General features: G+C 69.6%; 1 protein-coding gene across 2 annotated transcripts in view; it reads left to right on the top strand.

Moving 5' to 3' along the window:
• The window catches only part of CCDC85C (coiled-coil domain containing 85C), a 31,864-nt gene extending 15,308 nt beyond the window's left edge, over window positions 1-16,556 (top strand). Inside the window, exons 2-6 of one of the 2 annotated variants that reach the window (XM_055131156.1) lie at window positions 9,983-10,056; window positions 12,567-12,671; window positions 14,132-14,227; window positions 14,690-14,785; window positions 15,078-16,556. In XM_055131156.1, the coding sequence (XP_054987131.1) occupies window positions 9,983-10,056; window positions 12,567-12,671; window positions 14,132-14,227; window positions 14,690-14,785; window positions 15,078-15,167 (461 nt within the window). In that variant the 3' untranslated portion in view covers window positions 15,168-16,556. Of the gene's footprint in view, window positions 1-9,982; window positions 10,057-12,563; window positions 12,672-14,131; window positions 14,228-14,689; window positions 14,786-15,077 lie in introns of both variants that reach the window. The other variant, XM_004603745.2, reaches the window with a different exon arrangement.
• The last annotated feature ends 65 nt before the right edge of the window (window positions 16,557-16,621 follow it).

A 16,621-nucleotide genomic window follows, 5' to 3' on the forward strand; every position in this document is an offset into this window, starting at 1 on the left:
CGGCTCTGGTCCGCGCAGAGGCCTCTGGGATGGGGCCGTGTGGTGGGTGGTTTGCCGGGGGCAGGTGAGCCGGGGGCCGGGTGGGAAGGGCCCCCCCAGCCGCCCCCCTGCTGCTCTCCATGCGGCAGTGTGGGGCCCGTCAGTGCCCAGGGTGCCAGCCGGGGGGAGGCCCTGACTCCCTTTCCAGAGGAGGGGTGCTGGGTGCCTGTGGGCCTCTCTTAGCCCCTGCACCTTCCTGCAGCCGCCTGACCCCGGATTCCTGGAAACCTGCCCCCCCACCCCTGCTGGGTTTCTGGGCCCTGCTCCTGCGCCTGACTTTGTTTGGGGAGCCCCTCCCCTGCCCTCCCCTGCACACGGGAATGGAGACTGGGGAATCCCACCCACCCGGGGGGCTGCCCCCTGGCTCCTGCCCGCACCCCCCGCTGGCACAGGGCCCAGCCTCCCGCTTCTCTCCTCAGCCACGCCGGGAGCGGCTGTCAGAGGGACTGTGTGGGCCCCAGGGTGGTCACACACACACACACACACACACACACACAGAGACACACATAGACACAGAGACAGACACACAGAGACACACACAGAGACACACGCAGACACACACAGACACATACAGACACACACACACACAGACTCACGTGGACGTCATACACACAGAGGCACACGCACACACAAAGACACAGACACAGGCAAGCATAGACATGCACGCACATGCACACACACACACATGTGCACGCAGGCGCACACGCAGGCCGTGCTGGGCCTTTGGAAGGGGCGGGGCCTGCTGAGCGTTCTGGGCTCTGCCCGCCGCCCGGGACAGGGGAGGGCGCTGGCCTCCGTGGGCAGTGGGGCCACACTGCTCACTCTCCCGAGGGTGAGGGGAGGTCAGCCCTGAACCCGCTGTGTGGGCGAAGGGTCAGCCTCCCCCAGCCTCAGTTTCCCCCTGTGTGATTCAGGCTGGTGCCAGGGGCCCCTCTGGCTTCTGAGACGGCTGGTCTCCTCGAGGATGGGCGTGTGGGAGGTGACACGGAGACCGGGCAGTGGCGGGGCTGAGCAGGCACACACGTGCAGGCACGTATGCACACACATGGACTCGCACACAGAGCACGCTGACGCGCAGGAACACGCCCACCCTGGGCGCCTGGTGCCGGCAGTCCTGTGGGGGTTGTTCTGTCGGGGTCACAGCGAGGGGCAGCAGGGCGGGGGTCACTGCATCCCCTGGGCCCACGGCTTACCTGTCCCCCTGGGCACCCCACCCTGCGCCTCCCCTGGTCGGGGGCCTCACGGGGCACATCTCTGGGCCCCCAGAGGTTCGGGGGCCGCCTCCCTTCCCGGCAGCTCTGTTGGGCTTCTTTGTTTTGGGGTCACACTTGGTGACCTCAGGAGTCCCTCCTGGTGGTGCTGGGGACCGAACCCGGGCCCGCCCTGTGCTAGCTCCTCTGCCCCGCGGTCAGGGGTCTCTGAGAGGTGCAGGGGAGACTGGCACGCCCCCCACAGGCCCCTCCCCCCCCCCCCGGTGGGGATGGGGTGCTGGGAAGGTGCCAGGCCGGGAGTCCCCCACCCCCAGTCCTCGTCTCCTGCGCGTACTCTGTGGCCTGGGGCCATGGCCCAGCGGGGAGGTCAGCCCCCACGCCCCCCAGGAGGAAGGGGAGGGGCCCCGAGAGGGGCGCAGAGCTGTCTGCTGTGTACCGGCCTCTCCCCAGGCGCGGGGTGGTCCCCGGTGCCAGGCACGGCCCTTCCCGCCGGCCTGCGGAGGCCCCAGGAATGCGGAGGGCTCGGAGCCGCCCCCGGCCCTCTGCCTGCTGGAGCGCGGCTGGCGCTGGCTTCTGTGGGGTCCCCCCGGCTTGTGTTCATGCCCACCCGAGCCCCCTTTGCACCCGCGGGCCTCACTCGGCAGGGAGCTGCTCCGTGCCAGCCGGAGCGTCTGTGGGTGCCGGTTCTGGTGCCTTTGTGGGGGCCGTGGCCGGCCGGGGTCTCTCGGACCCCCAGTGTGTCTGCGGGCTGGGACGTGAGCTCCGTGTCTGCTGCTCCGAGCCCGGGGGAGCCACGGAGCCTCGGGGGCGCGGGGACTCCCTGAAGGGCCCTCGCAGTGCGGGGCGGGCAGCGGGGAGGGGAGCCCAGGACCCCAGCTCCCTCTCGCGGCCCCTCGCCTTCCACCGAGGGCACGGGGAGCCGAGCGGGGGCCGCAGGGGCCCACAGTCCCACCCGAAGTGGCTTTGCATCCCTGAGCGGGCACCTTGGCTCGGCCCCGGGCAGCCGTGCAGCCAGTGACCCGTGCCCACGTGTTGTGGCCGCATGGTCGCGTGCTTGGACGGTGCCCTTCCCCCGTCCTTCCCCCGTCCTCCCCCCCCCCGGGGGTGTCTCCAGGGGGGCTGTCCCCGAGGGCTGCATGGAGGAGGCAACCTCAGAAAAGCTCCTGCTGGTTCTGCTGAGCCCCGGGCCCCTCCCGCCCAGCCAGTCCCGCGGCCTCAGTGGGCGGCACCTCCCGCGCTGCAGCATCTGGACGCGTCTCTGGTCCACGGTGGGCGGCGGGTGCTCGCCTGGCCCTCGGACAGTGGCGGGTCCCGCCAGGTACACGGGCGCCCGTGCCGGCAGCCCGGCGGGTGCTGGGGGCACGTCTGACAGTCGAGGGCCAGCGGCGTCTCCCCGGCGTGTGCCAGCGCCCCTGCCCACAGAGCTGCCGGCAGCGCCCGGCTCCCCGCACCCGCTCTGGCTCAGGGCCCTGCGGCGCCCAGTGCCCGGGGCAGCGTTTGTCCCTGGTGCTCCCGACGTCCCAGCCAGGCCCAGCCGCGTGCCAGGCCGGGCAGTGCGGGCTGGAGGCAGCTCGGACAGTTCCTGGTGTGCTGCCCGCTGGGCCCGGCGGCTGCTGGCACGTTTGTGGCCACACAAAGGGGACGGTGCGGCCAGAGGGGGCCGCGGCCGAGGGGGCTGGCCCCGGGCGAGCTCGTGGAGCTCTCGCACGCCCCTGGGGCGAGTCTCGGCGCTGCCTGCCCGGGCTGGCGGGCGGCCCGAGGGCCGAGGTGACGCAGTGGCGTTGGGGACGCTGGAGACTAAGTGGTGCTGCTTCAGTGATGAGAACAACAACCTGACTCGGCCCGGTGCAACCTGATTTCCCGGGGTGGGGCCTGCGAGTGTGTGCGGTGTGCGCAGGTGTGCGGGGTGTGTGTGGCCCAGTGTGTGGTGTGTGGCCCGGTTTGTGGTGTGTGACTCGGTATGCCCACGTGCAGTGTGTGGCCCGTGTGTGGTGTGTGACCTGTGTGCGGTGTGTAAACCCAGTGTACAGTGTGTGACCCGATGTGTAGTGTGTGACCCGGTGTGTAGTGTGTGACCCGGTGTGTGGTGTGTAACCTAGTGTGTGGTGTGTGACCTGGTGTGTGGTGTATGACCTGTGTGCAGTGTGTGACCCGTGTGCGGCGTGTGACCTGTGTGTGACGTGTGACGGGTGTGTGGTGTGTGACCATGTGCAGTGTGCGTACAGAGAGTGCGTGTGCTGCATGCGGCTGTGTGTGGGCCCGTGTGTGTGCATGGTGTGAATGTTTGCGTGCTGTGTGCCCGGGTCCACACAGATGTGGAGGAGGACACGTGCGTGTCTGCTTCACAGTGCATGTCAGGGCGCGTGTGTCCGTGTGTGCCCAGCAGGGAAGGTGGACTGTCCAGGCGTGTATACCCCGGCATGCATGCACGTGTTTGCCTGTGCCCACATGGGGGAAATGGGCACAGACACACGTGAAGGTGCGTGTCCCCAGGTGAGCTTGTGCACTCGAGTGCACAGTCGGGCGTGTGTTCCCGTGGGAAGGGTGTGCACAGGGTGTGATGTGTGTTCACGTGTGTGGGCATGCTCGTGTGCGAGTGGAGGTGGGGGGCAGACGGACCCGGAACCCCCCCATCCCTCTAGCTCCTTCCTGGAGCGTCTGCGGGTGCGCGTGGCGGGTGCAGGCCCTGCCCTCCTGCGCCCAGACCCCGGTGGGCTGGGGCCTGTCCCGGTGTGGCCAGGGTTTCGGCCGCAGTCCGGCGAGGCCAGAGGGCCTGTTCCGTGGGGCACCCGCACTCACGTGACGGAGAGGCACCGGGCCCTGCTCCGTGTCGGTGCGGGCCTGTGGGGAGAGGGGTGCCCAGCGCATGGCCAAGGCCCGGGGCCACCCAGGGCAGTGGGTCAGCCTGCTGCTCCAGGCCACCTTCTATTTTTTTTTAATTTTTGCTTTTTGGGTCACACCCGGCGATGCACAGGGGTTCCTCCTGGCTCTGCACTCAGGAATTACTCCTGGCGGTGCTCCGAGGACCACATAGGATGCTGGGATTCGAACCCGGGTCGGCCGTGTCCAAGGCAAATGCCCTTCCCGCTGTGCTATTGCTCCAGCCTCACTCCAGGCCTTCTTGACCCAGATGCCGGTGGGCCCTGTGGAAGGTGACCCCTCCAGGGACTGGGGGTGCCGAGGGCCCTGGGCTGGCGCCAGAGGTGGGGTTCCCTGGGTCTCTCAGCGCACAGGCAGGATGCAGGCCTGTGAGGGCGGGGGGTCCTGGGCCCCGAGTGCCTTGCCTCTCCCCAGATAACTCGAGGGAAAGTGAAGCTAATTGGGGCTCACCGGGGCCCCGCAGGAAGTGGCGGCTCAGGAGAGGGCCCACCCCAGCCTCATGGGTACCCTTCGCCCCTGCCCGCAGCCTCCAGCCTCCTGCTGCCAGGGCCTCGGGTTCTCTCCCCAACTCACTGCCGTCTCCTGCCCCGTGACCCCACTTGGAGCCTGGGCCCGGCCTGTCCCTGGGCAGGGCTGGTGCCACCGACCCTCGGTGCCCTCTTTGCCCCGGCCGCTTCTGGCCCCATCTGTGGCCCGTGAGAGTGGCCGGTGGGGGAGGATGGGCGGGCTGGGCTCAGGCGAGGCCGAGAGCCTGCCCCCTCGGGTGCTGCTCACGCCTGTGGGACCCCCCTCCTCCTCGTCCCTGTGGGGACAGCTGGTCGGGCAGTTCCTGGGAATCGTGGGCGCTCGGACCCCACTCGGCCCTACGGGGAGGCCGAGGCTGGCCTGCCCGCTCAGAGAGAGGGGCTCGGGGGCCTGCGGGCCAGCCCGCTCTGCCAGGTGGTGTGCCTTGGCCGCCCGCGTGACCAGCCGGGCACAGATGCAGCTTGGCTGCCTGTCCCCGCGGTGGCCGCTGGGGCAAGCTCAGGGTGCCTGGGATGGACACAGCTCCCTGGTGCTGCCTGTGGGTACCCTCTCCTGGACACGGGCCCTGCAGGCCCTCGAACCCCGCCCGGGGTCCGGGAGGCTGGGGTGTGGGGCCGCTGGTCTGTCGGGCTCCTTGGATCTCCGAGGCTGGGGTCCCCTCATCCCCTCTTCCTCCGACCCACCCCCACCCCCCAGGGCCGAGGCTGCCTGGGCCCTTCCCAGAGCTGTGGGGGTCAGGCAGGCAGGGTTCGGGGTGAGCTGTTGGCCAGAGGCCAGTCTGTGGGGTCCCACACGCTTGCCGTGGTCTCAGTACCATGGGGAGGAGAGTGGGCCAGGGGGTCTCCTGGAGACCCCCACCCAAGCGTGGTGACGGTGCCCAGCCCCTGAGTGGAATGGGCCTCCCCGTGGAGTTGCTGGCAGGGCATGGCATCAGGGGGCCCACGGGGTGCCTCTTGGGCACAGTCAGGGCCGGTGAGGGGCTGGCGCATGGGTCAGGCCTGGGGGGAGGCAGGGGCCCCGGGGTCCAGGCCGTGCGCCCCAGGCCGCCTCCTTGTCCTGCTTTGTCCATGTGTACTGCAGAGCTCAGGGCCCAGCCCACAGACAAGACGTGAGGGGACCCTGCTGTGGCCCCGCAATGCCCTCTAGCGGCACGCAGCTGCTGGTCCTGGGCCCCTGGAGGTCAGCGGTCAGCTCTCTAGCTCGGCTACAGGGTCAGGAGACCCCCGGGGCTGCGGCAGGTGGGCTAAGGGTGGGGGAAGGTCACGACCTGGGGCTGGATGGAGGCTTGGTGCTTGCCTGGAGGCCTCAACTGGGGCAGGGTCCACCCCGCCCCTGTATGGCCAAGCCCCGCCCCCACAGGTCTAAGTCCCTCCCCTTTAGACCCCGCCCCGCCCCTGTAGGTATCAGCCCCGTCCCTGCAGGTCTAAGTCCCTCCCCTGTAGGCCCCGCCCCTGCATGTCCAAGCCCCGCCCCTATAGGTCTAAGTCCCTCCCCTGTAGGCCCCGCCCCTGCATGTCCAAGCCCCGCCCCTATAGGTCTAAGTCCCTCCCCTGTAGGCCCCGCCCCTGCAGGTCCAAGCCCCGCCCCCGCAGTGTTAAGCCCCAGCCCTGTAGGGCCGGGCGTGTGGTGGGCGGTGTGGTGTGGGGTGGCGGTGGCCGCAGGCGGTGCTCTCAGCTCCTGTGTGACCTTTCCCAGCCATGGGACTCAGGCATGCTTCAACTAGCTGAGCTCCCTCTGGGCCCCAGGGACGCTTTCCCCCCCTGGACAGTCCCCTGCAGTGACCCTGGGTCCCGGGCCATCCGCCCGCTCCATAACCTGGCTCTGCCAGCCGCCCCGAGTCTGGGGGTGACTGGGGCACACTGGCCCAACCGTGGGCATGGCGAGGACCCCGAGTAACCCCGAGGTGCCCATGATTCAAGGTGACCTTGCCATGGGGGTGGGGGCACCCTGTGGTCACCGCCATCTCACGCTGGGGAATCGGGGCCCTGGAGTCCTCGTGGACGTCCCAGCAGACCCCGGCCTGCCCTGTCGCCTTGGTCAGCCCCAGGCTCTGAGTGCCCTACGCGTGTGGGGGCGACCCTGGCTCTTGCCCGTGGGTGGGCACTCAGGGGACACGCAGATGCTGTCCATTTCTTGTCTGTGGGCCACACCTGGCGGCACTCGGGGCTCACGCCTGGGTCAGGCCTTGGGGGCATGATGGGGCGATGGAGCCCGGGTCGGCTGCGTGCACAGCCCGCCGTGCACACCTTGGGTCCACCCTGCCTCCCTTCGCTAGTGCCGCCAGGAACCGTGCAGCGGTCCTGTGGTCCTGTTGTGTCGGGCTGAGGGGTGGGGGCTTCCTGGCCAGTCCCGTACTCTCGGCTGTGTCGGGGTGCCCGTGTTCCTCGTCTATGTCGGGGCCTGTGTTCCTGGTGCCGTGTTGGGGTGTCCGTGTTCCTGGTTCCGTGTCGGGGTGCCCGTGTCCCTGGTGCCGTGTTGGGGTGTCCGTGTTCCTGGTTCCGTGTCGGGGTGCCCGTGTCCCTGGTGCCGTGTTGTGGTGTCCGTGTTCCTGGTTCTATGTCAGGGTGCCCGTGTCCCAGGTTCCATGTTGTGGTGCCCGTGTCCCTGGTGCCGTGTCGGGGTGCCCGTGTCCCTGGTGCCGTGTCGGGGTGCCCGTGCTCCCAGAGAGGCTCCCGGCCTCACACCTGGTGATGCACAGGGGTTAGTCCTGGCTCATGCACGCTCCAGCCCCGAGACCAATGTTGTCCCTTGGCTGACTCCGTCCCTGCCCGCCCCCGCAGTGCCGTGCAGCCCTGGCGGCCAGACCGGCCCTAGGGGCAGCGGTGGGTGCTGTAGACCCCGCCTCCCTGGGCAGCTCTGACTCGGCGTGTCCCCGCCCCCGCCCCGCCCCGGGCCGGCCTCTGCCAAGCCCCCAGACAGGCTCTGGGGAGTTCCGGCCCGCTGGCCCGCTCACGCCCTGTCACCTGTGGGAGGCTCCCAGCGCCCGCCCTGCCTACCTCCCCCCGGTGGCCACACCCGGCCCGCCTGTTTGTGCCCTGGCGACCAAACACTGACCTCACCCGGCACCGCCGCCCGTGCTGCTCCCGCGGCCGCTTCCTTAAAGACGGCAGCCGGGGAGAGCCCGCGCCCGCCCATGCCCTCTGTGCCCCCCGCGGCCCACTGTCCAGAGGGTCCCCCAGCAGCGCGCCCCGTGCCTGCCCTGTGCCCGCTCCGTGCCCGCCCCATGAGCCCCTGCTCTCCCCGAGTGGGGTCCCCCAGGTTCCTGCTGGCTGCCAGTGGCCCGTGTCCAGCCCTGGGCTGCCTGTGGCCCCCACAGTCCTGCGGGCCGGCGGGCAGGAGTGGGTGGGTGGGGGAGCCCCACAGCCTGGTTCTTGAGCCGGGGAGGGAGGGCCCCGGAGGCTGGGGAGTCGGGAAACGGGCTGGCCTGGCTGGGCAGGGGCGCTGGCAGCTGACCCCGGGCCTCTCCAGTGCCCTGCAGCCTCGAGGCCCAGAGGGCAGCGGTTGGCAAATTGAGCCTCGCCCCCCACTCCCCATGGCCCCCCTGCCCTGGGGTGGTGTGTGTGGCCTAGGGGCCCCCCCAGACCCGCCCTCTGGGGGGCAGGGTACCCCGGGCAGTGCCCAGCGGGGGCAGGTCTTTGAGCCCCGCGGGCCCCCCGAGATCTTGCCCATCCGGGTCCCGGCTCCCAGGGTGGGGGTCTGCAGGGAGGGGGCAGCGAGGGCTGATGGCAGGAGCCCCCACCCCCGATGGGGGAGAGGAGGGCCGGCCAGGCCCTGGTGCGGTCCCCACACCCCCCCCCCCCCGCCCCAGCTGCTGGGAAATGAGGCCTCGATCCCCGCGGCCCTTGGCACGGGCCCGCCACTGGGGCGGGAATTCATTTAATTACCCTTGTCTGGGCTGCGGGCGCCGGAAGGACGCGGGTCCCTGGAGCCTCCGCCACGGGCCGACCATCAGGGGAGCGGGATGTGGGTCAGCACGTGAGGCGCCTCCGGCCCGTGAGTCCCGCGGGAAGGCCGCTGGGGAGGGGTGAGTCCCTGCCCTGCGCTGGGGGGCCGCACTTCCGGGCCCTCCCGGGGTGTCTGCTATGAAGGCGGGACCCCCGGTCCCAGCAGGAGAGACGGGGGCGAGCCTTGGTGTGAACACCGGCAGCTTCCCTGCTCCCACACCTGAGGGCAGAAGGGGACTCTCCGGAAGGTGCTCAGGGGGCCTGGGGGCTCTTGGGGCGACAGCTGATGGGCCTGGCGGTCCTGCGAGCGCGCCAGGCACTGCGCGGGTTCGAGTGCCTGCATCTGAGACTGGAATGTGGGTGCCCCAGAGCACGGGGGCTTGTGTCTTGGGGGCCCCTTTTTGGAGGGAGTTGGGGGCCCAGGGGTGACTCCGGGCCCAGCACTCAGGAGTTTCTCCCGGCGGTGCAGGGGACCGAGAGGGGTGCGGGGGTGGCACCCGGGTCAGCGGTGTTCGAGGCAAACGCCCTCCCCGCTCTAAGGTGGCTCCAGCCCTGGGGGCTTGTGTTGAGGAGACCCCTGACCCAGTGGCTGGGGTGAGGAGAGGGGGTCCGGGCCTGGATCGCGAGACACGCAGGTGCCCCTTGGGCAGTTCTCGAGTTGCTGTGGGGCTCTCCTGCTGCCTTCAGGGTGGTGGGAGGGACCAGGGCGACCTCCCAGCGCTGCCTGCACCCCTGCATGGGGCTGGGGAGGTTCAGACCGAGGGGCCGGCGGGGTCTCGGTCTCCCCCGGGCAGCGATCGTCGGGGGTTTGGCCAGGGCTCGGGCACGGCCCGGACGGGGGGAGGGGACCCCCCGCCTGCCCTCAGAGGAGTGTCTGGGCCTCCTGGGACCGTCCTGCTGCCCCAGGCTGCGGGCAGTGAGCTGGGCCGGCCCAACCCCCGCCCAGCGTCCACGCACACGCAGTGCCCTGCCGGTGGCCCCTCCAGCACCGCGCCCAGGCAGGGCCTCAGCCCGCACCCCAGCTGCTGCCCCCGGAGCCCCGAGGCCTTCCTGCCAGACCGCGCCATGCGGCTGCTGTGAGGGCCCTGGGGGCTCCCTCCCCGCCCCCTCTCTGCCCCCCGCCGTGGGCCCTGGGCAAGCTGCCCCGGAGGGTGGGGCAGGTCTGGCGGGTGCCTGGGGGTTCCCAGCTCTGATCCCCCTCCTGGCCGGGCCCTCAGAGGTGGGGGTCTCTGTGATCGGGTCCCGTGCACGCCAGGCGTGGTGCTGTGGGGAGGTCTGGGGGGAGAAACGGTGGGCGGTGCCCCACGCTGCTGCTGCTGGGGGCCAGAGCCTCAGTTTCCCCCCGAGAATGGGCATGACTCTCACAATTCCGTCTCCTTCCAGAACCTTCGTCCTCCTACGCGCGGCCGCTGGAGCCCAAAGGGAAGGTGCTCGAGGGTGACAAGCTCCTCCCACAGGTAAGTGCTGGGTAGGTGGGGCAGGGCCGGGTGGGGCGGGCGCACCCCAGGGCTAGTCAGCCCCCTCCCTGGCTCCACCCCGGCTTCCCTAGGACTCCCCCCCATCCCTGCCCAGAACTCTGCACATGGTCAGCCACACCTCACCCCTGCACAGACACACCTCACCCCTGCGTGTCAGATGGTCACCCACACTCACTCCTGCACAGACATACCTCACCCCTGCATGCCATATAGTCATCCACACCTCACCCCTGCACATGCGTATCTCACTCCTGCATAGGCACCTGGTTACCTACACCTCACCCCCGCATGGGCACATGGACCCACACACGCCCGGTCACCCCTGCATGTGCACACAGTCACCCACTCCTTACCCCGCAGGGCTACACAGTCACCCCTACCTCACCCCTGTGTGCCGGGGCAGTCCCCACAGCTCGGCATGGGTTCTCACTGGGGTCCCTGTTCCCCCCAAGGCCAGTCATGAGGGGCGTGAGTCTACGGCGGGGTGGGGCGGGGGAGCTGAGGGGAGGGCGGGGTTCTGGGTGACCCTGGGCCTGACTTGGTGGTGGTTTTGGCGCCCTGGGAGGAAGCGAGCCCAGAATTGGCGGGGCAGCTCTTGGGGTCCTCAGGGGGCCGGCCATGCCCCCCAGCAGGTGCGGGGGCTGCCGGGCAGGGCAGGAGCAGCCCTGTCAGCAGGGGTGAGGGGTGGCTGTCCCAGGCGGGCTCTGGCCTCAGCCTCAGGGGCTGCTTCGAGCGCCGTCAGCGGAGTCCCCTTCTCGAGCCCCGACTCGAATCTGGCGGGGGGTCACAGTTGCTGGCTGGTTCAGGGGTCCCACCCGACCGGGCGGGGCTGCTCCCCAGTGCCCCAAGAACGCCCCTCTGCAGGCGACTCAGCCCACCGCCCTGGGGGTGCAGGGGGACGGGGAGTGGCCTCGAACGAGCTCGGGAGGGGGCCTGGGCGGGCAGAGTGGGTGGGGTCTCCAGGGCGTTCGCACATGCTGGGTCCTGCGGCAACAGTAGGGAGCCCCGAGCTCTGGTCCCTGTCTCCTGCATGCCCCCCGCGGCCCCCTGGGAGGACCCTCCGCCTGGGCAGAGGCAGGAGGTCTGGTTTGGGTGTAAGTGCAATTAGGGCATCTGGGCGGCATCAGCACAGCCCCGGTGAGCCGCTGTGTCCCCGTCCCCCACCCCCCCACCCCCTCCCTTCACCCGCCCCCATCCCCTCCGCGCCCCCTCCCTGCACCCTCCCCCATCCCCTGTCCCCTCCCTTCACCCTGCCCCATCCCCCCGCCCCTCCCTTCACCCCCATCCCCCTGCCCCCTCCTTTCTCCCACCCCCCATCCCCCTGCCTCCCCACTTCACCTGCCCCCCATCCCCCTGCCCCCTCCCTGCACCCTCCCCCTTCACCCGCCCCCATCCCCCCTCCCGCCTCTCCCTTCACCCTGCCCCATCCCCCGCCCCTCCCTTCACCCCATCCCCTGCCCCCTCCCTTCATCTGTCCCCATCCCCTGCCCCTCCTTCACCTGCACCCCCATCCCCCTGGCCCCTCCCTTCTTCCACCCCCCCATCCCCCCGCCTCCCCCCTTCACCCGCACCCCCATCCCCTCGTCCTCCCGCTCTGGGCTGTTGCTGGGACTCGCTGCTGGTGAGGACACCTCCCTTAGCCAGAGTGTAGACAGGTCATGCCAGGGTGGCCTCGGGCCGGGAGCAGAGACTCTGCCTCCCTCTGGGCAAGCCGATACCAGTGTGTGTGCACACATGTATGTGTGTGTGTGCGCGCACACACATGCCTGTGTGAGTCCATTTGCACTGTGTGTAACTGTGCATGACTGCATGTGAGCACGTGTCTGCATGCCTGTGTATGTGTGAGCACATGTGCAGTGCAAGCGTGTGTGCATGTGAGCATGTGTGTGTGTGAGTGCATGTTAGCACATGTGCACTGCATGTGCATGCCTGTCTGCGCGTGAATACGAACATTTATGACATGTATGACTGCATGTGAGCATGCTTGTGACTGTGAGCATGTATGCACTGCGTGTGTATGCCTGTGTGCATGCACATATGTGCACTGCCTCTGTGAGTGCATGTACATGCTCAGCGCATGTGTGCAACTGTGCGCCCTGTGTTCATGTCCATGTGCACTGGGGTATACTGTGTGCCCGTGTCCGTGGGGGATGCAGCAGGGCCTGCCGGGGTGTCTGTGCTGACGCGGGGCTCAACCCTGCCCCTCCAGGGAAGGTTTTGTAGCTGCACAAAGACATGGGGATGATCTGGGGTCTTGGAATGGAGCCGGGGCTGACCTGGGGCCATGACAGGTGCCCGTGTCCCGGGTCCTGCGCTGGGGGCTCCCTGCCACGAGCGGAGCAGCGTGTCCCGAGAGGTGCGGCCCACGGGCCTCCCCCTGTGACGTGGGCCCCTCACACAGCTGCCGTGATGCGCCCTGGGCCCGGGCTCGGGGAGACAGGTGTGGGGGGACTGTTGGGTGTTGGTGCTGACCCCGCCCCCCGCAGCAGGCCGGCCCCGGAGAGTACCGCACGCTGCGGAAAGGCTTCTCCCTGTACCACTCGGAGTCCCAGCTCGCCGCCCTGCAGCAGCCCTACGCCGACCCCCTGCAGAACGTGAGTGCCCCGCCCCTCCCGGGGGCCCAGGTCCAGCTCACTGCCCACTGCTGCCAGGGCCAGGGAGGGCGGCAGGCGAGGCAGGAGGTGGGGGTGCCTGTGTCCACCTGCTCTGTGGAGCGTCCACTCCTGCAGCGCAGCAGGGGCTGGCCCTGCACATGAGCTGCGGCAGCTGGCCCCCGAGGCGGGCAGGGGGCGAGGGGGCTGTTCGGGAAGGGGGCTGCCTCCAGCTCACCCTGTACAGGCGTGTGGGGGGCTGGGCCGGGGGCCACGGGCAGGCGCTGTGGGTGTCTCTGGGGCGCTGTGCCCAGGGAAGCCTGTGGTGGGCAGGAGGGCCCTCTGGAGCCCCAACGTGCCTGGATGCTCTTCTAGAAGTTTCCTGGGGCTGCAGTGTGTTTGGGTCCCATTCCCCACTCTGCATGGCCCCCCGAGCCCCTTCGGGAGTGACCTGCTGTGTGCATGGGGTGCCCACACAGCGCGGACTTCTGGGCTGGCTCGGCCAACAGGAGCCACGCCCCACCGGTGTCCTTTCTCGGGGGGTCACGTGGGCATTCCTGTGGCTCATGTGGCCCTTGGCACCTTCCGGGCCCTCTTCTGGGTGTGGGGTGCCCCAGTGTGGTCTCGCCCCGTCCCTGGCGGTTCCGTGGCTCTGCCTCGCATGGACATGGTTGGGGAGCGCCCCAGCACTCTGGGCACCCGTGTCTGTGTGCAGAACCGCGGGCGGGCACAGGGCTGGAGCCCGAGTCTCGGTCACGGTCAGCCCTTGTTCTCAGTGTCCAGGGGCGGGGGCTCACGGGGGCAGGCAGGAAGCAGGCCCGCCCCCGCCCCACCTCCCCTGTTTCAGGGTGTGCGGGCTGCACAGACAGGGACCTGCCTGGCCACTGCCCAGGTCTCAGCCCTCGTGGAGTGGCCCCTCACCCCGCAGCAGGCCCGGTGCCCGGCCAGCCTCCCAGGGCCAGCCTCGGGCAGCTCTCGCCCCCTGCTGGTCCCCGAGGGCAGTGCAGCCTGTCTGGGGTGCTGCCTTCGCCCCAGACCCCTTGCTCCGGGAGTGGCTGCCCCACTTGACACTGTTCCACAGCTTCCCCAGGGCTCTGGGGCCGGGTGGGCGACAACACAACTGCCCGAGGCTGTGGGGTCTGCATAGGGCCAGGCTGGGCTTGGGTCCTGGAGCTCCGGTGATGGCCTCAGGGTCCCTCAGCTGCCCAGAGGCCCACGGGATTGGGGTTGAGTCTGAAGGGGAGCCCGGGACGGGGGCTTGCAGGGTATCTGCCCTGGCCCCACGAACGCCACAGAAACCTCCCGGGGTCCCCCTCACCTTCCTCTGGGCAGAAGCCGAGCCCCACCCCACCCCTGCCCCAGAGGGAGAAGTTGGGGCCCTGCAGACGCCCTGGGCACCCCTGTGGGGAGGGGTGAGGGGCTGCCCCTTCCCAGGGCCCCTCTGACCTGAGGCCCCTCTCCAGGGCCCAGCCTATGGGGCTCCCGAGCTGCCGTCGCCCCCTTCTGCCAGCCACAGCTCAGTGGGCCGGAAACCCGAGGCTGTCGTGAACGCCATGAAGGTGAGCGCCCCCACCCCCAGCCCACCCTGCCCCCTCTAGCCCCCTTGGACTCCACTGCCGCCCCCCGGGCCCCGTCCGTCCCTTGGGGTGACCCGTGGGAACGGCTTCACCTGCCGAGCACCCACAGGGGAAGGCACAGGTCTTCCCGCACGGGGCTGGGCACAGGCTGGGCTGGACTGGACACGGTCTCCGGGGCAGTGCACCTGCCCGGCACCAAGCGCCCGTCCAGGGCAGCCCAGGAGAGGGGGCTAACCCTCAGATGCCCCCACGGCCCGCCCCGGGCACCCCCGGCCCACATGCAGCCGCCTCCTCTCCGCTCCTCCCACCCAGCCTGTTCCGGGTGGCGGCGGCCCTGGGCTGGAGCCTGTTGCCCCACCGTCCCGGGGCGCCAGGGCGGGTGGGCGCCAGGGCGGGTGGGTGCCAGGGCGGGTGGGTCCCCCCTCTGAGCAGCCCCCGCCGCAGGTGCTGGAGGTGCACGAGAACCTGGACCGGCAGCTGCGCCCGTGTGAGGAGGACCTGAGCGAGAAGGAGAAGGCCATCGTGCGCGAGATGTGCAACGTGAGCCCGCGCCGGGGCTGGGGGCGGGGGGTGTGTGCACGGGGCCCGCCCTCACCGTCCCCCCATAGTCTGGTGGGCGGGGGGTGGGCACGGGGCCCGCCCTCACTGTCCCCCCCATAAGTCTGGTGGGCGGGGGTGTGTGCATGGGGCCCGCCCTCACCGTCCCCCCCATAGTCTGGTGGGCGGGGGGTGTGTGCACGGGGCCCGCCCTCACCGTCCCCCCCATAGTCTGGTGGGCGGGGGGTGGGCACGGGGCCTGCCCTCACGGTCCCCTTCCCCCCTCCCCCCGCAGGTGGTCTGGAGGAAGCTGGGGGACGCCGCCAGTTCCAAGCCGTCCATCCGGCAGCACCTGTCTGGGAACCAGTTCAAGGGCCCCTTGTAGCCCCTTGGCGCCCGCCAGGCCCGGGGCCCGGGGCGCGGCCCTCTCCCGTGACCTGTACAGAAGACGGACGGGCCCGGGTCTCGGCAGCCGGGGTGAGCAGTCCAGTCTGCCCATTGGCCCCACCTGCACCTCCGGGGTCCCCTTGACCTGCTGCCCAGTGCTGGGGCGTCTGTTCCCTGGAGGGTGACCTGCCCTGCCATCACTGTGGACAGAGCCTTGTGGCGGGGTGACGGGTCCGCTTCCTCTGAGGATCCCGCCCGGCTCTGCCATTCCCGTGCTGTGTGACCTCCAGCCTGCACTTGGCCACTCTGGGCTTTTCCGCGCTCAGCCGTGCTCACGGGGTGGGACCCTGGGCCGAGGCCCAGCCCGAGTCCTGCCTCTCGCCCCTGGGAGGCCTCCATTCAGGGCAGAGGCCTGCAGTATAGGACGGCCGTGTGTCCATCGGTGCGTGAGGCCCAGGCCCAGCGGGGCGCCCCACTCCGTGCCCTGGCCCCCCAGGCGCTCAGCATCTCCCTTCCGAGCGCCCTGGCCACTGCCCTCAGGGGCTGCTGCCTCCCCAGAGAGCCCAGCGGGCACCCCTGCAGGAAAGGGCGTCCCCTCCCCTCCCCTCCCGGCTGGTGGAGGCTGCGGTGTGGCCGCCCAGAGGCAAGCAATAAGGGCTCCCTGGCCTCCCGCCTCAGCTCGGAGGGCGCCCCATGGACCCCTGCAGCCCCCCCCCCCCCGCCCTCCCCAGCAGGGCTGCCTGGGAGCCGGGCGGGACGGGCCCTCCAGCTGCCGCAGTCCCTTTGCCTGGCCCTACTCCGATGGCCGGCAGGGCTGGACGCCCCTTCCCCAGCCCGTCCCTTCCCCGGCCCGTCTTCACTCCCACTGTGACAGCGTCCCCCACGGGCCTTGGAAGCGGCTCAACCGTTTCCAACCTTTTCATCCAAAACTTCGAGCTACACATCAGTGTTGAAAGAGGAGAAAGTGACCTTTCATTCTTTTTTTCCTTGCAAACTTGAGCGCAATGAAATACTACTGAGTTTTTGTTTCCCGAGGACCGAGCTAAGGCAGGAAGCCGAGAGCTGACTCGGCCGGGGTGCGGGTGCACGTGCTGCTCTGAGGGGCGGAACGGCTGGTTCCTGCCCGGGCCGCAGCCTGCACTCGTTTCTGTTGACTGTGACCAGGGCCAGAGCAGCCCCTGCCCGGCTCTGGGCAGCACCAGGAGCTGGGTAGCCCCGGGCCCATTTCTACCTTCTGTTGAACCACTTTGATTTGGGGAGAGAAAAAAAGAAATAGAACTTTTTGATAGTGTGGTAAAAGCATTGATCTGAACTATTTTAGTAAGGAGTCAGAGACTGTGATAGCGTCTACTTTGTGCTAGATAAATAAAGGCTCTTCGCAAGCCTGCTGGCTGGCCAGTGCCCACTGCTTGTCTTTCTCAGGGTGTGGTTGCTGGGCAGAGGGTGGGCCCT

Source organism: Sorex araneus, chromosome 3, assembly GCF_027595985.1.
Source record: "Sorex araneus isolate mSorAra2 chromosome 3, mSorAra2.pri, whole genome shotgun sequence".
Classification (NCBI taxonomy): domain Eukaryota; kingdom Metazoa; phylum Chordata; class Mammalia; order Eulipotyphla; family Soricidae; genus Sorex; species Sorex araneus.